Consider the following 16603-nt stretch of genomic DNA (forward strand, 5'->3'; position numbering starts at 1 on the left):
CGCAGTGTCGCGTCTGCTGCGTTCTGATGGTCAAGAGCAAGCAACGGGGCCAGGGTTGAGGAGAACGTGCTGCACAAAGCATGAACCCCAGGAGGTGTGTCTCAGGGGTGGGGGGCATCTTTGGAGACTGTGTGAAATAACGCACATGAGGCACTTAGCACAGAGAATGTGCTCGATGCGTTTTGCTATTAAACGCAAGCGACCCATCCTCTCCGAGTCTCAGCTTCTTCATCTCTAGAGTAGGGATCACAGCAATGCAGGTCTAATGGGGTTATTATCGTGAGGGCCATGTGACACCCAGCTCTTAAAGTGTGTATGCACAGTAAGTGTGAGTGGCAGTGATTATAAATGGTGATAATGACATTGGGCCTTTGGTAATGCCATTGTCACTTTTTGAGAGACATGTGACCCAAATGTCCAAGAGGATGACATAGGTGAGCTTGCAGGCAGCCCCTTGCGCTCCGTTCTTCCCAGTCTGCCCCGACTTGCTACTCACGCTTGTTTTCAGGACTTCAGTGTTTCCTTGAGATCCAGCCCTGGCCCTCACGCCCAGACTCCCCTCCGTGGGCCCCCACTAAGCTGCGGAACCCCATCCCTGCCCTGCACCCCGGTCCCTCCAGCTCTCCTGCCTGCTCCTTTATTTCAGCTCTTTGTCTTAACTCTCTCCAGGTCCACCTATGACAGTGCCAAGGCAAGACCCTGGCAGATGGGGGGCACGGGGACACAGCAGATGCTTGGTGTGGGGAAGGGGTGGATGAGACCAAGGTTGGTCACCACCTAACTTTGTAGCAGGCACAGCAGGAGGCACTATACAAGCCCTGAGCTTTCCGGTCCTGCCATTGACTCCCACTTGGAGGGGTTGCCATGTCTACTTGAGGGATGAGGATACAGGCTCAGGAAGGGCAAAGGCCCGAGTCACGCAATTAGCTTCAGAGGCTCCAAACTGCACGAAGACCAGGGCTGAAGCCAGCCTGTAGATGTTTTGTTTGACCTGCCACAGTGGTTTATTTTTTTTTAATTTGCATTTATTTCTGTCATTCAAATTCGTAAAAACTTTACGTAAAAATCCAGGTTTCTGGCTTCTCTTGACTATTGGAAGATATGTCTGTGTCTAGCCTGCATTGCCACATGGCAGCAGTCAGCTTCAGCTGAGTAGAGGCTGCCCCCTTTAGATGAGACACCTGCTCTCTACTTTACCCAAGTCCCCACTACTCCCTATTGCCTTCCCTTGCCTTACAATTTCCTCACTTAGTCATTTGTCTGACCTTGCAGGAATTGAACTTTGTGACCCCGGTTGGAATGTCAGCATGTCAGTTTTCCTGGTGATGGTGGGAGAGTGGAAAGCTAGTCACTTTCTACTTCTGCTTTGCATTTGATCAAAATGGAGAGGGGTGGATAAAGGGGCCCTCCTACCCTAGCACACACGGTGAAACCCCAATCCTGAGCATTCACATGACAGAATGAGGGTAGTAGAACATCATGGAGTTGTAGCTTATAAAAGCCGGGTGCCCAGAGAGGTTAAGTAGTTTGTCCCAGGTCACACAGCGAGAGTAGCAAGTTAGGCCAGGTCCCAGGAGGGTGGTCCCTCTCTGTTTGCTTCTGGGGCCCATCTGTGTGTCATGTGGTGGCCTCACCACTGTCCTCCTTTCTTCCCCTCCCCTCCTCTTCAGTCTACATGGCCCTGTGGAAACAGCAGGCTAGCCCTTTCCCTCTCTGGGGATCCCAGGCTGCCCTGCCCTCTCTGCAGGGCCGAGCTGACATTTCAGCAAGTTGATCCCTTGCAGCGGGAGGAGGCGGGTTCTGGAAGAGCCTTGGCTGCAAAGAACCACTGCACAGGGTGTTTGCTGGTGTTACCGAGAGGCTGTGTGGTCCGCAGGAATCTCTTGCTCTTACTCATCCCCCCTCCTAGGCAGGTGGCACTGGCCTCCTTTTCTCTAAGAACAGGGCAGGGAGAGAGCACTGTGGTGCCCAAGGGTGCCCTGCTGCCGTGGATGGACCAGCTGGGCCCCCAGAACCTGCCGTCATCACCTCCTGGCTCCTTCAGTTCACAGGCACTGAGGATGGCCTACCTTAGGAGCATCTGCACCATGTCCTGCCCCACACAGTGACCCTATGCCCATCTGGCCTGCAGGTGGACGGGGGCTGCCTCCCTCAGTGACCAGGTACAATCTTTCCACTGAGCAGGGCCTGGGGTGGATTTCAAGGTGGCATCCATGCATCTCTGAATCTGGTCCCCTAGCATCCCCCGACCCACCCCTATAGCTCCCAGAAGACAGAGAGTTAGTTGACAGCCACTCCCCTTCCCCTCCCCCATCCGTGTCACAGTGTCCACTCTGTCCTTGTCTCCAAAAACCAGGCCAACCACCCACGTGCCTCACTGTACCAGTCCAGCCATGTAAGCTGCAAACACCAGCAGGCGTGCCAGACGCGAAGTTTTCAATCTGTGCCCTGCATGGGGGCCTGAGGGCCGGGGGTTTTGGGGAGCAGGGAAGTTGAAGACTCACAGATGCACCCCTGAACCCCTCACCCACATCAAAACCAGAACAGGTTTTTTTCTATCTGTTTTTATTTTATCTGTTTTTATTCATTCTACAAATATTTATTGAGCACCTGCTATGTGCCAGGCACTGTTTCAGGCGCTAAGGAAATAGCAGTGAATGAAATAAAGCTCCTGTTTTCATAAAGCTGACATTCTGGAGTGTGGGGGAAGACAATCCGAAAACAAATAATAAGAACTTGCACTTCTGGGAAGATGGAGCAGACTTCTCCCTATCCTCCTGCTAAGTACAACTGAAATCCCGGACATTATATATAAAACAAACATAATAAGCCTCTGAGAGGTGGAGGGAAGACAGTAGCCTGGCTAGGGACCCAAGGGATAACACACTGGTGAGTACTTTTTGTCTCCTACATCCCAGCTTTGGAGCTGAAGAAATCAACAACTCAGAAATGCCAAAAGGCACTGACCCCCCCGTGCCCCGCCCCATAAAAATGCCTCTAAAAGTCTGCTTTCTAGTCCAAGAACCAGAAAAGGGCCAGCCTACCAAGACAGAAAACTTTTAGCAATAACTACTCTACCCAGTCACCCGTCACAGGAAAAAAACAAAAACAAAAAAACCCCAAACAACAACAGCAAAACCACCCTGTGCCTCTACCCCACTCATGCCAAGTTTAGATCTCATGGCATCAGGCTATAATGAGGCACTCAGCTGCACGCCCACGTCCTGCCGAGCTGGTACCAGAGTAGCGAGCTGTGACTTTTGCCCTGCTTGACGGTAATATGCCCTACCCACCCCTGAGTGTCAGTGGAGGTCACCTGGAGAGCCTGGACTCCCACCCCCAGTAGGCAGTAACAAGTAAGAACCCTCCCTATCCCTGCTGGAGTGGTGTCAGAGGAGACGTAGTGGAGAGTCAGGATTTTCGCCACCGCCCAGTGGTGATGAAGACATCCCCCTCCCTGTGGTGTCAGTGGAGGCAAATTGGGGAGGAGTAATGAGGCACTTCTGCCCCTCCCAACCAGAGTGGTGTCTGCAAAGGCCTAAGGGGGTCAGAACTCCCACCCCTGCCCAGCAGTAACCAGGAGCCTTTCCATCTTGAATGTCAGTGGTGGCCCAGTGGGAAACCTGGACTTCTACTCCTGCCTGGCATTAACAAGGCAGTGTTCCCCCTTCCTGTGTCAGAACAGTGTCAGAGGAAGTCAGCTAAAGCAGAAGGTTTAAACAAGATCCAGAGTCTCATTAAAAAAATACCCCAAATGTCAAGTTTGCAACTAAAAATCATTCACCGTATCGAGACCTGGGAAGATCTCAACTTGAAAGTAAAAAGACGAGATCCCAATACTGAGATAACAGAGATGTTAGAATCATCTGAGAAAGATTCTAAAGCAATCATGAAGATGCTTCAACAAGCAATTACAAACACCCTTGAAACAAATGAAAAAATAGAAAGTCTCAGGAAAGAAATGTCTCGGGAAAGAACTAGAAAATATGAAAAAGAAACAAGTGGAAATTTTAGAACTGAAAAATACAATAACTGAAATAAAAACTTCAGTGAGTGGGATCAACAGCAGAATGGAGAGGACAGAGGAAAGAATCAGTGAACTTGAAGATAGAAGTTACCTGATCTGAACAATAGAGAGAAAATAGACTTGAAAAAAATGAACAGAGCCTCAGGGACCTCTGGGACTATAACAAAAGATCTAACGTTGGAGTGCCAGAAGGGGAGAGGAAAGAGGGTGCTGAAAAAATACTCAGAGAAATAATGGCTGAAAAACTCCCCAATTTTGTAAAAGACATAAACCTACAGAGTCAAGCTGAGTGGATACCCAAACAGGATAAACCCAAAGAAATCCACACTATGATACATCTGTGTTTTTAAAAAACCTGAAGTCAAAGAAAAAAAAAAAATTGGGCTTCCCTGGTGGCGCAGTGGTTGAGAGTCCACCTGCCGATGCAGGGGACATGGATTCGTGCCCCGGTCTGGGAAGATCCCACATGCTGCGGATCGGCTGGGCCCGTGAGCCATGGCCACTGATCCTGCGCGTCTGGAGCCTGTACTCTGCAACGGGAGAGGCCACAACAGTGAGAGGTCCATGTACTGCAAAAAAAAAAAAAAAAAGAAAAAAAGAAAGAAAAGAAAATTGAAAGCAGCAAGAGAGAAACAATACCTTAACTGTAGGGAAAACCAATTTAAACAGGGGATTTTGCATCAGAAACCATGGGGCTAGAAGGAAGTGACATGACATTTCAACTCCTGAAAGAAAAGAATTCAGAATTCCATTTCTAGCAAAAATATCCTTTAGGAAAGGAAAGGGGGGATCAAGACATTCTCAGATGACGGAAAACTAAGAAAATTTGTTGTCAGCAGACCTATCCTAAAAGAATGGCCAAAGGAGTTCTCTAAACAGGAAAAAAAAAAAAAAATTAAAGAAGGCACCTTGGAATGTTAGGAATGAAGAAAGAACATTTTTACTTTTTCTCTTGAATTTTCTGAATCATGCATGATGATTGAAGCAAAAATTATAATGTGGTCTGATGTGGTTCTAAATTACTCGGGAAATATTTAAGGCAATTGTATTATTGATGGCAGAAGGTTAAGGGACGTAAAGTGAAAACCACATAATCATATCAATCAACGCAGAAAAAAGTTTGATAAAATTCAACATCCGTTTGTGATTTTTTAAAAAAACTTGCAGAAAGCTAGGAATAGAGAGAAACTTCCTCAACTTGGCAAAGAGCATCTACAAACACCTACAGCTAACATTATACTTAATGGTGAAAGATTGAATGCTTTCTCCCTAAGACTGGGAACACCACTCTTACTCAACATAGTGCTGGAAGTTCTTGCTAGTGCAGTAAGGCATGAAAAGTAAATAAAACGCATAGAGATTGGAAAGGAAGAAATAAGCTACACTTATTTGCAGATGACATGATTGTCTCTGTAGAAAAATCTAAGAAATCTACCCCCTCCAAAATGCCTAGACCTAATAAATGAGTTCAGTATGGTGTCAGGATACAAGATAAAAAAACAAAAAAATCAATTATATTTCTATAGGCTAGAAAAAACAGTTGGGCAACAAAACTAAATAATACAATACTGTGTACACTTCAAAAAGTGAAATAGTCATAAATCTAACAAAACAGCTACTTGACTTGCTTGTTGAAAACCACAAAATGCTAATGAAAGAAATAAAAGAAGATCTAAATAAATGGAGAGATACACCATGTTCACAGTAAAGATGTTGATTCTCCTCAAGTTGGTATAGAGGTTTAATGCAATTCCCATTAAAATCTCAGCAACATTTCCTGTAGGTTTAGACCAGATTATTCTAAAACTTATTAGGAAAGGTAAAGGAACGAGAATAGCTAAAACAATTTTGAGAAAGAAGAATAAAGAGGACGGATCAGGCTACCCAGTTTCAAGACTTACTATATAGCTACAGTAATCCAGACTGTGTAGTGTTGGTGGAAGGATGGGCCTACAGATCAATGGAACAGAACAAAGAATCCAGAAATAGACCCACACAAATATGCCCAACTGATTTTTGACAAAGGTGTAAATCCATTCAGTGGAACAGGGAATAACTTTTTCAACAAATGGTGACAAACAGACGAGCAAACAAAACCCAATCTTGATCTAAACTCCTTACTTTATATAAAAAGTAACTCTGAATGGATCATTGTCCTCGATATAAAATGTAAAACTATAAAATTTTTAGAAAAAAATTAGGGGAAAATCTTTGGGATTTAGACCTGGCAAAGAGTTCTTAGACTTGACATCAAAAGCGTCAAAGGAAAAATTGATCAAATGGATTTCATCAAAATTAAACACTTTTGGGACTTCCCTGGTGGCGCAGTGGTTAAGAATCCTCCTGCCAATGCAGGGACATGGGTTCGAGCCCTGGTCCGGGAAGATCCCACATGCCGCGGAGCAACTAAGCCTGTGCACCACAACGACTGAGCCTGCGCTCTAGAGCCCGCAAGCCACAACTACTGAGACCGTGTGCTGCAACTGCAGAAGCCGGCACGCTGTGGAGCCCGTGCTCCAAAACAAGAGAAGCCACCGCGATGAGAAGTCCACGCATTACAATGAAGAGTAGCCCCCGCTCACCGCAACTAGAGAAAGCCCACGCGCAGCAACGAAGACCCAACGCAGCCAAAAATTAAATTAATTAATTAATTAAAAAAAAATTAAACACTTCTGCTGTGTGAAAAACCTTGTTAAGAGGTTGAAAAGATAAGCTACAGACTGATAGAAACTATTGGAAACCACATATTTGACAAAGAACTAATATCTAGGATATATAAAAACTCTCAAAACTCAACAGTAAATAACAACAATAGCAAAACAATCCAATTAGAAAGTGGGCAGGACTTCCCTGGTGGCGCAGTGGTTGGGAGTCCGCCTGCCAATGCAGAGGACGTGGGTTTGAGTCCTGGTCCGGGAGGATCCCACATGCCGCAGAGCGGCTAGGCCCGTGCGCCACAACTGAGCCTACGCTCTAGAGCCCGCAAGCCACAACTACTAAAAGCCCACGCACCTAGAGCCCATGCTCCGCAACAAGAGAATCCACCACAATAAGAAGCCCGCGCACTGCAAGGAACAATAGCCTCCGCTTGCTGCAACTAGAGAAAGCCTGTGCACAGCACCTAAGACCCAACGCAACCAAAAATAAATAAATAAATTTATGAAAAGAAAGCAAGTGGGCAAAAAACGTGAACAGCCGTTTTACCAAGGAGGATACACAGATGGCAAATAAGCAAATGAAAAGGTGTTCAACACCATTAGCCATTAGGGAAATGCAAATGAAGGCCACAATGAGATATTTCTACATGTCTCTCAGAATAGCTAAAATTAATAAATAGTGACAGTGCCAAAAGCTGGTGAGAGTGTGGAGCAGCTCATACGTTGCTCTAGGAATCCGATTCAGCAATATAAAGGAACAAATGCTTGATACACACAACTTGGATGAATCTCCAGAGAACTATGCTGAGCGAGAAAAGGCAACCCCAGACATAGTACTGGGTGACCCCGTTAATGCAGCATTCTTGAGATGACAGGATTATAGGAACGAAGAACTGATGAGTGGCTGCCAGAGGTTGGGAGCCATGTGGGTATGCCTATAAAATGGCAACAGGAGGGATCACTGTGGTGATGGATGGAAATGTTTTGTATCCTGACTGTATCAGTGTCGATATCCCGGTTGTTACTATATTTGCAAGATGTTACCATTGGGGGAAACTGGGTAAAGAGTACACAGGGATCTCTCTGAATCACCTCCTACAACTGCATGTGAATCTGTAATGATCTCAAAATAAAATGTTTAATTTAAAAACAAAGAATAGGGGCTTCCCTGGTGGCGCAGTGGTTGAGAGTCTGCCTGCCGATGCAGGGGACACGGGTTCGTGCCCCGGTCCGGGAAGATCCCACATGCCGCGGCGCGGCTGGGCCCGTGAGCCATGGCCACTGAGCCTGTGCGTCCGGAGCCTGCGCGTCCGGAGCCTGTGCTCCGCAGCGGGAGAGGCCACAACAGTGAGAGGCCTGCGTACTGCAAAATAATAATAATAATAATAATAAAAATAAAAACAAAGAAAAAAATAGATAAAAAGGCACAAGAAGAAAAAAGAAGAAAAAAAAAAGACACAAGAGAAGTGCAGGGTGTTATGAGGACCGTGGTGAAATTAAACAGGGGTATGTGATAGAATGTGATGCACCATCTTGCTTGAGTCATCAGAGTTGAGAGTTAGACCTGTTCAGAGTAAAGATCCCTGGTTGTAAAGACTAGAAAATCACTTCAAAGGGAACTTATGCAAAAGAAGGGAATTTATAGAAAGTAATTGTATAAGAACTTTTGTTGCCAATGAAAGAAACCCAATTCAAACTGGCTTGAGGGAGGAAAAAAATCCGAAAAAGGCATTTGGGCTCCTATAATTGAAAGTCCAGGAGTAATGGCTTCAACTCAGGGATCTATAGCTCCTTTTTGTGGCTCTGCTTCCTTTTGAGTCAGCTTCATTCTCAGGGTGGGGGGGGGGGGGTGTGTGACCAAATGGGCTCCAGCAGCTCCTGGCTCAAATCCCACCAGCTTGGCACCCCAGAAAAAAGATGAGCCCTGTTTCCCAATAGCTTCAGCAAAAGTCCTGGGAATGAGTCTCGATAGCCTAATCAGGGTGTCACATGTCCATCCCTGAACCAATTACTGTGGCCAGATGGAAGTGACACTCTCATTGGCCAGGCCTAGGTCATGTGCACACCCCTAAAGTTTGAGGGTGAGGCCAACCCCACAGGAACCACACGGCCCAAGAGGAGGGGAGTAGTGGTCCCTTTACAGAATGGGTGCTGGTCAGGCCAAACCAACAGACATGTACTCATGGAATTCCAGAAAAAGCCTGCTGCTTCATTCTCTGTCCTTATGTTCTGAATTTCCATCACTCTAGTTCAAACAGACATCCCAGATTGAGCTAGACTCTTCAGTTTCATTGTTCAGAAGAGAGAACAATGTATCTGACTGGACCAGCTTGGGACAGATGTTCAGCCCTCCTCCAGTCATCTGTGAACAGTAGGGTGGGGTCACCTACTACGCCCTTTGATGGACAGGGCAGTTCTTAGAGGGGCCAGACTGACACCCTGCAGCTGTCTATTATAGATACTCAGAGTTTCTAGAGGACCTAAATTAGTTTCTTATGAAAAAACAGGGGAATCTCCTAAAGGTTTTTTTTTTTTTTTTTTTTTTTCGGTACGTGGGCCTCTCACTGTTGTGGCCTCTCCCGTTGCGGAGCACAGGCTCCAGACGCGCAGGCTCAGCGGCCATGGCTCACGGGCCCAGCCGCTCTGCGGCATGTGGGATCCTCCCGGACTGGGGCACGAACCCGTGTCCCCTGCATCGGCAGGCGGACTCTCAACCACTGCGCCACCAGGGAAGCCCCCTCCTAAAGGTTTTTGCACTAAGGGAGAGATGATGAATGGGGATCCCTGGGAGAAAGGCGGAATCCTCAGATTTCCCCTTGCTTTCCTTCTGAGGCTGACGCAGAGAAGAGCAGTGGGTATGGGAGGTAGGCTGCACTGACCTTGAGTAATGCAGGGGTGGTGATGTTGAGAGACCCAATGGGTGGCTGGTGGAAGGGGAGGCTGGAGGCCCTGAGACAGTGCAGCGTTGGCAGCAACCAAACTGAGCCCTTGATGTGTAGGAAACCAGTTATCAAGACAGAGACTGGGCAACAGGTACCTGGGAACCAGACCGGGTGCAACTGGAGCAAGGCGGGTACCCCACTTCTGGTTCTACATGTTACTGCATGGTCTTGATCAGAGGAAGCAGGCAGGAGGCCATTTCTAGAGTGGGCGCTGGAGCACAGAAGACCAGCAGCCTGGCCAGCTGACTCTCCTAGCTCCACACCCCCCTTCCCTTCTCTCCAGATGTGGACAGGACAGATTCTCCAGCTCTGGCTGACATCCACATCAGGTGAGCGCAGCCAGGAGTCCCCAGCTGTGCCCGGAGGAGGTGTGAGCAGAGAGCCTTAATCTAACAGAGAAAGAGCTTGGAAACCAAGTCAGCTAAATGGGGAGATTGGGACTGACATCTATACACTAATATGTATAAAATAGATAACTAATGAGAACCTGCTGTGTAGCCCAGGGAACTCTACTCAGTGCTCTGTGGGGACCTAAATGGGAAGGAAATCCAGAAAAGAGGGGATCTATGTATACATATGGCTGATTTCACTTCGCTGTGCAGCAGAAACTAACACAACATGGTAAAGCAACTCTATCCCAATTTAAAAAAAAAAAAAGTGGGTAGTAAGGATGTTGATAATAGTGATGGCAGTAACGAGGGCAAACCTTTCTTGAGTGCCTGCTATTTCCAGGCGCTGTTCTAAGATATTTTTAATGGGTCGTTTCCTTTAATCTTTGCAACAGGCCTGTGACGTGGTACTTACTCTATGAGGCAGACAGGCGAAACACCTTTGCCAAGGTCACTCGGGAACAAGGGTGATTTAACTCTCATGGAAAATCAGCTACTAGAGCATCTGACCCCCCTCTGCTTTTCCGTCATCAACTCCAACTAACCTCCTCACACCCCCTCACTCGGCACCTCAAACCTCCTACGGTTTGTGGCGTGCTTCCTACTGCCTCCTGTCTCCACGCCTTTACACATGCTCTTCCCTCCTCCTAGAATGCTGTTCCCCCTAGTAAACTCTCACTCATCCTCCAAGACCGACTGCAAGCGTTGTTGTATTTTGGTCACTTTCCCTGATGCCGACCTGTGGATGGAATGACTCGCTCTCTTCTTGCCTCCCAGTGATGACCTCTGTGGTGTCTGCATCACAGTGTACAGATAATGATGTCTCCCAGGCCAGACCACGGGTGGGGCAGGGCTCAAGTCTTACTCTTCTCTGCAGCAGCACATGCTCAGGTCCGGATGTCTGGTGGGTGTGGTTTTCTGTCCCCTGCCCACCCTCACCGTGGCACCTCTCTCCTCGTCTCTTGGCAGCCTGGCGTGGGGCTCCTTTACCTGCTGCATGGCAGCCTCTGTCACCACACTCAACTCCTACACCAAGACGGTCATTGAGTTCCGGCACAAGCGCAAGGTCTTTGAGCAGGGCTACCGGGAGGAGCCGACCTTCATAGACCCTGAGGCCATCAAGTACTTCCGGGAGAGGTCAGTGCACATGGGGTCACCTCTGGCCACCACTGGGAATCAGAAGCCCGAGGCCCGGCCTCAGTGGCCACAGGGCGCCAGTCGAAAACTAGAGTGATCTGACGGAAGTGTTCTGGGGGGTTGCGGGTTGGAAGGGGCAGGCTGGCTGAGGCAGCGTTTGGACCCCACTATGTTGGAATTTCTGGGACATTTTAATGTTTTATGGGGCATGAGGTTGCCTTGGGCTTATGTGAACAGAGCCTGAGAAACCAAGAAGGGAATCAAGTTTGAGTGTTTACCCTTGGGCCCCATGCTTCTTAGAACCAAGCTAGGGTCACAGAGAGGCAGAACCAAGGTTTCCTTCTTGGGCTGTGCCACAGCACTGAGTGAAAAAAAAGACTCAGCAGTGGGATCAGTGACGGTTGCTAGAGGAGGAGGGCTCCTCAAGGTCAGGGACCAGCTGAGTCCTTAGAGTCCAGCTGGGAATAGAGAAGATGACAATAAATAGTAGGTGGATGTATGGATGGATGGACGGTTGAGCTGATGGACAGATGTATGTATGGTTGGGTGGGTGGTTATGTGGATGAATTGATGGATGGATGGATGGATGGATGGAAGGACAAGCAAATGGTTATCATATTTCCTGGGACCATCTCCTAAATAAACTACCTGTACCCAAATCTTTATCACAGCCTGCTTTTGGGGAGCTGATTGGACATGCCATAATGCCTTTTGGTGGCAGGGAACCGAAAGGTTCTCAGGACTGATGACAGAGTCTGAGGAGGAAAAGGGGGAAGGAGACTGTGGAGCTGGGCAGCACTGAGGAGTTGGACTCTCCGTGGGGCACATGGAAGGGTTTAAGCCAAGAAGTAGCGCGGTGGAGGATGGTGGGGGCCACACCAGAACCTCCCTCTGACTGCTACAGACGCCGTCATCTCTCCCTTGCCCCATGAGCCTCCTTTCTGTCTCTTGAACACTACAAGCTCATCCCCACCTCAGGGCCTTTGCACCTGCTGTGCCCCTGCCTGGAATCCTCACCTGGCTAGCTCACTCAGGTCATGGCTCAGATGTCACGTATTCAGTGAAGCCTTCCTTAATCACTTCATCTAAATTTGTACACCCCCATACACCCTGTCCTAGTCACTCTTTATCATTGCTATTTTTTCATAGCACCTACACAACCTGACATTATTATTATTATTTTTATTTTATTTTATTTTTTTTTGCGGTATGTGGGCCTCTCACTGTTGTGGCCTCTCCCGTTGCAGAGCACAGGCTCTGGACGCGCAGGCTCAGCGGCCATGGCTCACGGGCCCAGCCGCACCGCGGCATGTGGGATCTTCCCGGACCGGGGCACGAACCCGTGTCCCCTGCATCAGCAGGAGGACTCTCAACCACTGCGCCACCAGGGAAGCCCCTGATATTATTTTATTTGTTTATCTGTTTGGTAGTTTGTAGACCGGGAGCTCCATGATGGAAGGGCTCTGCTGACTTCTTCCCCACTGTATTTTGAGCACCGAGGACTGGGCCAGGCACCTAATAGGTGCTCATTTAACATTTTTGGGGTTAGTTTGGGGGGGGGGGGTGTGTGTGTGACTGGCTGAATACTTCTCTTTGGAGACCTCAGCCCTGACTGCCTTGTCCACTTTCAGCTCAAGCCCCACCATCACTGGGCAGGTTCAGCATCCCAGCGCCCCTTCATCAAAGTCCCAGGTCAGTTGTCCAGTCCTGGGCCTGTCAGGTGTGGTCAGGGAGGTCAGGCCAGCCTGGCACACAGGCCCGCCTTGCTCACGGCTGTGGAAAGAGCACGTCCACTAGGAAGGTGGTGATGACTGGCAGAGCACGGGACCCATAGTAGGTGCTCAGGAAATGTTTACAGCAGCTGCGTGAGCAGCCTGGTGTCTAAAGCTGCCCCATGAACACCGCATCTTCTGTCACCTGGGCTGTGGGAGAGCCCGGAGCATCATGGGCTCCCTCGTTCTCCTGAGGCAGAAGACAGGACCTCTTTGTACCTCATCAGCAAGAAGCTGCTGTTCGCTGGTCCTGAACAGCTCAGGCCCCAACGATGTGGGAGAAGATAAATGCTTCCCAGCATATGTGCAGAATATCACTTTACACGTTCATAACTTGAACATTATGCAGAGGTTCATCAAATTTTATTTCCCTTCCTCTCCAAGGAGAACATTTCAGCTTAGCTGGGCTGTTCATTTTTTTTTTTTTTCTTTCTTTTTTTTGGTGCCTTCTCTGCAAAGAGCTCAGAGCACACAGACAGATGTCTACACAGGTCTGTGGGGACCCAGCAGCAGGGCTGAACTCCTGCAGTGGCCAGAGTCCCTGAAACCATACCCAGGGACGTGAGGGAAGAGATCCTTGAGCTCCCCTGCCCACGTCTCTTACTCCTTGGGGAACAGGGCGTGCTGTGGAGAGAATAGGGGTTTGAGGGCCCCCCTGACCTGAATTTTCCAGTTCTGTCTTCTCACTGCTATGTGACTTGGGGCAAGTCACTGAGCGCCTCTGGGTCGATTTCCGCTGACCTACAGTAGGAGAACCCAGAGCTCTCGTCATCTCGGGAAGGCTCAAACTGGACCCAGGTCACATGGTAAGCACAGTGCGTGGCACATGGAGGGCATTTCATGTGTCCCTTCTGCGACTGATACAAAGTACAAAGCTTGGGAATGACTAGCTTAGGATGGAGGTGAAGACAGTGTTGTGGATATTGGGCATCTAAGAAGCACGTTAATAACCACAGCAGGGGCTTCCCTGGTGGCGCAGTGGTTGAGAGTCTGCCTGCCGATGCAGGGGACACGGGTTCGTGCCCCGGTCCGGGAAAGTCCCACATGCCGCGGAGCGGCTGGGCCCGTGAGCCATGGCCGCTGAGCCTGCGCGTCCGGAGCCTGTGCTCCGCAACGGGAGAGGCCGCAACAGTGAGAGGCCCGCATACCACAAAAAAAATAAAAATAAAAAATAACCACAGCAAACAGGTGGGTGAGGTGCGAGGTGGGCTGTGAATACGGAAGCGCTGTGGGATAAGACGTGCCCTTGGAGAGGGTGCAGGTTTTCCCAGGCGCCCCCCGCCCCCGCCCTTGCCATTCCTATCAGCGGAGAGCCACCCCTGACTGAGGACAAGACGGTGCCCTGTGGAGGCTGATGGAGTAGGGGGGCCCGTACTGCCGCCCACCCCACTGCACCCCGTCCCTGTCCTGCTGGATTTTTCTCTGCAGGAGCCAGTTGTGAGTCTGAAGAGTGATCGGGCAGATTCCGAACCGTTTTCAGAGGTTGTGAAATGTAGTGGTGTGTGGAAGAAAGGTATGTGTGCACGCGCGTATGCATGTGTAGGGGCCAGTGTGCCCCTGTATGTTGGGCTTGTGGGGGAGGGCGAGCCTGCTTCCTCTGAGCAGACTTGCCTGTCCCAGCTCTGAGAAACGTCTGGCATTAAACCCTCCCAGCCTCACCCTGCCTATCGACCCCAAGAAGGGCGTCTTAATCGGGCCTCCCAGGGGAGGGTCGAAAGCTGCAGGACGAAAGGTAAATATCTGCACATCGGGGCTTTCTTGAATGCCTGACGTTCAGATCTCGTTTAACAATGCGGGGAAGGAAATGAGACCCTGTTGGATTGGACTCCAGGGGGAATTCAACTGAGCCAGCATCCCGCTCCCGGGGAAGCCGCCGTGGGTGGGTGGGAGCAAAGGGCCGGGGCCTCCAGGGAGGAGCGCAGCTGCCCTCCCCAGGGTCAGATCACCCCGTCACATGCCCTTGCTCCAGGGCATGAGGTGCGCGTCCCAGTCTCTGAACCTGTGCATGCACTGTATCTGCCTCTGCGCCAGAGCAGTGAGCTTTCTTGGCTTCCGCTCTGTCCCTGACACCTAGAGCCACAGATGCTCAACAAGTTATTAACTATCCGTAGTAATTATATTGTTCATTATAGTGGTGCAGTCCCCTCTGTTGCAAGCACTGTTCGAGGGCCTTACCTGTACACTCTCACTTAACCCCGTGGAAGCCACGAGGAAATAGACCAGGGCTGGAATGAGCTCTGCAGTTTATTAGTTGTGAGTCCCCAGGTGAGTCACTCACCTCAGAGCCTTCCAGCCTCTTCCATCACCTGCCGGCCCCCCCGCTCTGGTCTAGGGAGTGCAGCAAATCACCCTGGGTGCCGCGATGGGGTCTCCTGGAGGTCACTCCAGGTGGAGGGCTGGGCACCCCGGGAAAGGCAGAAGCTAAAGAAGCCTTCACAGACGAGACCCTCAAGCCAGGTTTTTAAAGGTACGCACAGTGTGCATGGCCAGATGGGCAGTGGGTGGGAGAAGGCGTTCCCAGGCACAGGCAACAGTGCGAGCAAAGGCCAGGACGGGCAACACGCAAGGGTAGTTAGGAAACTCTAAGCAGTTTGGTGTGATTTGAGAGTAGGGTATGGGTGGGAGTTCGGCCTGGCTGTCTCATCTCTCTCGTCCTCCCACAGCATTTGGGGTGGGGGTGGGTGCTGGCGCAGTAGCGGACTGGATGTTACTGGGATGAGAAGGCGGCATGGGGACCGTCCCCAAGCCTCCTTCCTGGGTGCCAGGTCTCACGGGGCTCTGGGCAGTTGCAGAGCAGCTGCACCCCAACCTGGGGGCGATTGGCTTGGACATAAGTCGTTCTGGCGTAGTGGAGGACCACCCCCTCTTTACCCATCCCCATGGCTGGAGCAGAAAGGGCCGTAAGGACCCCACTCCCCACTGGTTCTGCTCTCTCTCCTGTCTGTTGTCAGGAGCCTTTGGAAGGGCTGGTCTTCACCTCTTCACCTCCCCTCATGGCTCGACCCACTGCAAGCTGCCCTCCACCCCTGACTCTGCTGAACCACCTCCCAGAGGCCTAGATGATGTGCACACACCCTCCCCCCCAAGCTCCCACCAGCCACTCTTCTGGTCTCCAGGCAGCCCTTCCCACCCCCTCCTCCTTGTTCTGTTAAATGGAGATGCTCCCAAAGTCAGTTTTAGGCCCTTCCTCGACATTAGCCTCCGCGGCCACATACGCACCAGGACTCCTGAAGTCTTAGTCCCCTCCTGACCCACAGCCCCATATCCAGCCACCTCCCTGGTGTTTCCACTCTGGATCTTCAAAGGCATCAAAAATCAACACGGCCAGTACCCACTCATGATGGTCTCCCCCAAACCTGGTCCTATTTCCACGCTCCTCCCCAGGGTGGTCCTGCTTGTGCAAGCAGACATCTGCACATCATGTCAGGACACCCCAAATCCAGTGATTTTCCCCTACGGGTGGGTCACTTCTCTTTGTCTTCACTCCCGTCATCCTTGTCCAGGGCAGCAGCTCTCACCTCCTACGTGGAGGTGAGACGTAAATCCCACATCTGTCCTCCCCCAGCAGCCAAAGCCTCTTCACTATGCTAATGTGATCAGGATGCCTCTACCCTCATCTTTCTGCTAAAACACTGCAATGCCTCCCCACAACCTCAGGACAAAGGCCCAGCTCCCCCCC

General features: G+C 50.1%; 1 protein-coding gene across 5 annotated transcripts in view; it reads left to right on the forward strand.

Moving 5' to 3' along the window:
• Window positions 1-16603, forward strand: part of GSG1L (GSG1 like) — a gene marked incomplete at its 5' end in the record, with an annotated part of 219725 nt that overhangs the window by 182891 nt on the left and 20231 nt on the right. For 3 of the 5 annotated variants that reach the window (XM_082857240.1, XM_082857242.1, XM_082857241.1), the window contains one exon: window positions 10985-11152. The exons of 1 other annotated variant lie outside the window; for it this stretch is intronic. In XM_082857240.1, coding sequence (XP_082713366.1) covers window positions 10985-11152 — 168 coding nt within the window. Of the gene's footprint in view, window positions 1-10984; window positions 11216-16603 lie in introns of all 5 variants that reach the window. One more of the 5 variants, XM_082857239.1, reaches the window with a different exon arrangement.

The sequence above is a fragment of the Leucopleurus acutus genome (assembly GCF_964270905.1).
Source record: "Leucopleurus acutus genome assembly, chromosome: 16".
In the NCBI taxonomy this organism is placed as follows: domain Eukaryota; kingdom Metazoa; phylum Chordata; class Mammalia; order Artiodactyla; family Delphinidae; genus Leucopleurus; species Leucopleurus acutus.